General features: G+C 38.0%; 1 protein-coding gene across 1 annotated transcript in view; it reads right to left on the bottom strand.

Annotated features, from left to right (window-relative positions):
- Positions 1–5,680, bottom strand: part of IQCH (IQ motif containing H) — a 105,201-nt gene extending 99,521 nt beyond the window's left edge. Inside the window, exons 1-4 of the mRNA XM_014952761.1 lie at positions 5,586–5,680; positions 4,665–4,787; positions 4,097–4,194; positions 3,634–3,748 (exon numbers count right to left, since the gene is read on the bottom strand). Coding sequence (XP_014808247.1) covers positions 3,634–3,748; positions 4,097–4,194; positions 4,665–4,787; positions 5,586–5,636 — 387 coding nt within the window. The 5' untranslated portion in view covers positions 5,637–5,680. The remainder of the gene's footprint in view (positions 1–3,633; positions 3,749–4,096; positions 4,195–4,664; positions 4,788–5,585) is intronic.
- Positions 5,681–5,825: the final 145 nt, after the last annotated feature.

The following is a 5,825-nucleotide window of genomic DNA, read 5'->3' as shown; positions in this document are numbered from 1 at the left end:
ATATTTAAACTATTAAACAATTGGATTACTTTGTGAAAGCACTAAAAATGGTTTCATTTATTTATCTGCACAATATATTCTCTTCTTTTGATAGTAATTACAAGCAGATGTATCAACGAGATGCTCATTTAGATTTGGGTTTGTAAGAACAAAAGTTATTATCCAAGCCAATTACTCTTTTACCCACATGGCTGCACAGAGACAGAAAGTTCAATTTTCACCTCATCAGTGATTTTGTGGTATTTATTTTATTACTATAACACACCACTGTACAGAAAGGAAACTGCTTGTGCTATTAAACAAGAATTGGGGGAAAATTGAGTACCTTCTCAATTAAAATAAGAGATGATTCACAGTGCAGACTCCCCACTCAGACTGATGGTGAAATGATCAATGCTGGAGCGGCAGATTCCACTCAGCACAAGAATGGAAATGCTTAATAAAAAAAAATCAAATCAAACCTGATAAAAGTCTCTCTCTCAGCTTAAATGTATGGCAAGTGACAATTCTACATTTGTAGGAGCTGATACAGATGGTATCATGGTTCTCTTCCATCTACATTATCCACCAATCTGTATTATCCAAAGTCTAAAATTTAAGCTATCTTGAACCATCTTGATGTAGAACAAGAAAAAGATGAGAACAGCAGGGCAAATATTGCACTATTGCCAATATAATGCTCAACAAGAATGAGAATTATTGTGCTCAATCATAAACATGAAGTATACTGGAGTATATGGAACAGGTTGAAGTGTTCAGTACAGTTAAGTTCAGTACAGTTAAATCTTGTTCTACTTTGATACAAAAGCCATTTCAGAGTGGAGAGCATTTTTATCATGTAGTAAAGCCAACAAATCTGATTCGCCATGTAAATCTGTTTTGCAGATGCATGTGGTGCATAGTTTCTAAGATAGTCCAATTCTTCTATAAATGCACCACAACATATTAATCTGTGAAACAATCTGTACTATCGGTAACTAAATCACTTTCCATGTCTAGCTATTTATGTTATTTGCATATTCTAGAGGTCCCGAGAAACATCCTTCATTCATATCTTTAACTCTATTAATGAGAGAATATTAACTTCTACTGTGTATTCAGGATGTCACAGAAAGTATCAACTTTTAGAAAAAAACAACCAACCAAAAAACCCCAAAGAAAGCTGCATAAGCATCAGTTCAGCGGTTATAAATTAGGCATTTTCTAAACAAAAATAAAAAATAATTGAACCTATGCACCTACCAGCTATGGATAGCAATGGCTAAAAAGACATTGTTATTTAGAAGCTTTACAATTACTGCATGAGGAAGACGTGTCACAGAAAGTATCAACTTTTAGAAAAAAGCAAACAACAGAAAAACCCCAAACAAAGCTGCATAAGCATCAGTTCAGCGGTTTTAAATTAGGCATTTTTTAAACAAAAATAAAAAATAATTGAACTTATGCACCTACCAGTTATGGATAACAATGTCTTTTCAGCCATTGTTATTTAGAGGCTTTACAATTACTGCATGAGGAAGACACCTCTTTATGGTTCTCAAGCTTTATGAGAAGAAATGCAATTACAACACATACTGTGGCGTGGGGAAAGGGGGACAGTGCTTCACAATTCCCCCCATGAGCTAGATTTGCAGGGTCTTATCCAGCTGCTGCTATGACTGAGAAATACTGTATGTCTGAGTAAACAATAATTTTAACCCTATTCTGACACCTGTGGGCAAGCTATTCCCATATGACAAATATTCTAGCAATACTTATGTGAAAATAGCATCTGTGCTTATTTGACTCCAACCTTGTTTCATCCTAACTACTACAAACACAACTTACGCTCCATTTCTACCCTCGCATGGCAGTATGGACTGCAAAGCACAAAAACATTACTGTCTGAATTACTAATTTCTCTCAGAAGCACTGCGAGTTGAAACATTGATTTCTTGAAGCCGATACTGTCTGTGAACAGAAAACTATTCAGTTCACTCATATTTCCTTTGAGTGGAAAGGAATTTTGAGAAACACCAAAGTATGCCTAAAAAAACCATAGCTACAAGTTACACAAGTTTATAGCTACAAGTAAGGAAAAGACAGGAAGTAAGGAATCGTAGGTGATAATTTCCCAGCTGGATTTCACAACTATTTAATAATAAAAGCTTTTTATGTCGGCACGCTGGGCATGTACAACAGCTGGCAAAACAGCACTGTTTGCCATTTTCTTTATAATGGGAAATTAGGGGTAGCTTGTGTGTCACTGGATGTGCATTTCCAAGCAGATGCCATAGATACCAGAAATAGAAAGACAAAGAGAAAGTCAAGGCAGGACAGAGCCCGTGCTCCACTGTAAATTAAGCTCATTGGTGCACATGAAGAGTTGAAAGACCATAGATAATACAGAGCTTTCAGAGTAGCTGAACTCTTATAATTTATTTTTTTTCCTCACAATTCATATAGGACAGGACTGGAATACTGTCCAGAAAAAGAATCAGAGATCTCATTGCACCTTATCCATCATTTCAAGAGTAAGCAATATTTTAATACTACGTTATATTGGGATTTATTTTACAAAGATAATTAGTCTCAGGCTGCTCATTCTGGTTATACCATTTCAAGTAGCTTCAATCCCTAGCTTCTGGTAACAGTCTTAGAACTACAGAGAGCCTATTCTTCAGGTTCTCTCTCACTCAAAACTCCCTTGAATTTAAATTAATAATAATAGTAATAATGTTATATTGGGATTTATTTTACAAAGATAATTAGTCTCAGGCTGCTCATTCTGGTTATACCATTTCAAGTAGCTTCAATCCCTAGCTTCTGGTAACAGTCTTAGAACTACAGAGAGCCTATTCTTCAGGTTCTCTCTCACTCAAAACCCCCTTGAATTTAAAATAGTAATAACCCAAAATTGTAAAAATGGGTATTTTTCAATTCAGCCAATTACCTTCATTGGTTTTTAAAATATATTTGAGGAAACCACATTGAAATCATCAGTCAAAATTCACAGCTTAGAATAAAGCAGCAAAAATACCCCTGATACAAACATTTTAAGAAGGCTTTAAATGTTTTCATGAGGAATTCATTTATAAAAAGAGCAAAAAATCAGATTTCAAAGAGAAAACCTCTATTTGTGAAAGAGGTGAACAGAAGTCTTTCCCCAAATTTGCCATATCGTTTATGCGAGGAAAAAAAACCAAAAACCAACCAAATAAAAGAACCACTTTTAGTCTCAAACAACATAAACATTTATATCTATGCTCATGCTAGTCCAATATACAGTTCCATTTATTTGAGACACGTTACTTGCAGGATCACAGTTATGCATACAGTATTTGCAGGACTTGGACCTTACAGCTGAACAACCACCTGGTTTCAGAACTTTTTAACCATATCCTTGAGGGGAGGGAATAAAGCACAGAAAACTTTTGGATGCACCCATGATGACACTGAAGTCCTTCCTCTCCTACCCCTCAAAATGCTCATTCTACTGAGAATTTTTTAACACTTTCAGTCATAGATGGCATACTATTAAAAACTGCATCTATGTGGAGTCAGAACATTATGGGATCAACTAATAACCTAGGAGACAGCAGCCTGCTCATTTACTGTGGTCTCTGGCAGAATAAGAAGTATGTTATTTCAGACCTGTGAACTTTGAGAAAATCGTAGTGCTGATTTGTTGTATGCCTGGACAGTCACTGGCTCAACAGGTACTCGTGGTAAAATAAGCTGTTTCTGAGAAGCACCAAAAGGAAGGCCCCTGATTTAGAAAAAAACAAACAGTGAGATTTTTAAAAATTACTTTGATTTTACTTATTAAACCCATACTGCTTCCACCTTGTTGAATCTGGAAGGCAATAGATTTATTTAAATTTGTATTTAGCAAAAAAAAAACCAAATCACAGGACTTAGCAGAAGGTTGCTGTAGCTACTTAGAACTGCATTAATTTTGTATTTTTTTTAAACTTAAAATAAAATCAAAATAGCAAATGACCAACATAACCTCATCTGGGCCAATATTCCCATTTGCTTTACAAGATTCTGATACCACAGTTTTTCTGTCTTGCTACTGGCATTGTCTCTGCAATAAAACAGCTGTTCCACTTACCGCTTAGGGGGCTCTTTTGAATGCACTTCTTTATTATTAGTAGAAGAAATAGTTAACTCTTGTCTGTTTACAGCATTTAAATAATTTTCAGCATGTGTCTGTTGGAAGGAAAAAATAATGCTTAGACTATTACAAAGGTATAAGGGATACTAAATTTATTTAACTCAGTTAATTTAGCAATCCAGATCTTCACTTGACTGAAAAGTTGATTGGCTTTGTGGTTCTGTCAGACTAAATGAGATTTTGGCTCTAAGTGAATTACTGACTAAAAAACTGAATCATCTTTTGGATTTAATTAGTAGAAGAAATAGTTAACTCTGGTCTGTTTACAGCATTTAAATCATTTTCAGCATGTGTCTGTTAGAAGGAAAAAATAATGTTTAGACTATTACAAAGGTATAAGGGATACTAAATTTATTTAAGTCAGTTAGTTTAGCAATCCAGATCTTCACTTGACTGAAAAGTTGATTGGCTTTATGGTTCTGTCAGACTAAATGAGATTTTGGCTCTAAGTGAATTAATGACTCAAAAATTGAATCATCTTTTGGATTTCCTCCATTTTACTTACTCTCAGCCCAAGTTCAGTTCTTTTAGTTGCTGTATCCAGGTCACTAATGTCCACAGTTTCTACTTTTCCTTTCAAGTTGATATTTTTCACTTTGACTTTAAGCTTGTGAAGATCTTCTTTAACCTGGAAAGCAAGTTATGACAAAAATCACACCCATACCCAAACCCCATGGCATTATGTAGCAGGGTTTAATCCAAAATAAATGTTTCCTAAATACAGAAAAAAAAAAAAGGCAACATCCTATATTTCTGTACTTTTACAAGTAATACATATCCTTTAAAGTCATTGATCGTAGAAAACCTGAGGAAAAAGTCCATTTTAAATCAAACAGCAATGTTGAATCAAAAAGCAATGGCAGTAGCAACATCCTATATTTCTGTACTTTTACAAGTAATACATATCCTTTAAAGTCATTGATCGTAGAAAACCTGAGGAAAAAGTCCATTTTAAATCAAACAGCAATGTTGAATCAAAAAGCAATGGCAGTAAACTTCAGGACTGAGGTCCTTTGCCAAGGAATTATCTTTCCTTACACATTTCAAACACCTCTCTTGGCTTAACTCTGCAGGAATCTCAAAAGTGTTAAGGAGGGACTGAAAGGTAGAGGCCACCTGTGAGGAAATCACGTCAACCCGGATCAAAAATACATATTTACCCTGTGTTAACCAAAAAAGTTCAAGGCCGCATTATGCTAAGAACCATAACATTTAGGAGGCCCAAGCCTTTCTCCAAATTTCACCGGCGACGCCGCAGCCGCTCCCTCAGGCAGGGGCTGAGCCCGCCCGTCCCCTCAGCAGCAAAAGGCCGCGCCGCCCGCGCCTCAGCCGAGCTGTGAGGCGGCCTCCCCGGGGCAGGAGGGGTCCCGCAGGGGGTCGGCTGCCACGGAGGGACGGGACCGGCTCCGGAGCTGCCCAGACCCACCTGCACCAGGTCGGCTCCCGCCTCCCGCCCGGGCTCCAGCGAGCCGGCCATGGCGGCTGCCGCCCTCGCCCCTAGCAACGGGACGCGCGGGCCGGACCGCACCATCCGCCTCGCCGCGGGCAGGAGCGCACGTCAAACGGGGGCCGAGCCCGCTCTCCAGCTCCCTCCTCCCCAGAAGGGTTCGTCCACTCGCCTCTCCCTCCCCTCTTCTCCCCCCCTCCCGCAAGCGGGTGGTAGCGG

The sequence above is a fragment of the Calidris pugnax genome, unplaced genomic scaffold (assembly GCF_001431845.1).
Source record: "Calidris pugnax isolate Ruff unplaced genomic scaffold, ASM143184v1 scaffold187, whole genome shotgun sequence".
NCBI lineage: Eukaryota > Metazoa > Chordata > Aves > Charadriiformes > Scolopacidae > Calidris > Calidris pugnax.
This window is presented reverse-complemented; position numbering and strand designations above follow the sequence as displayed.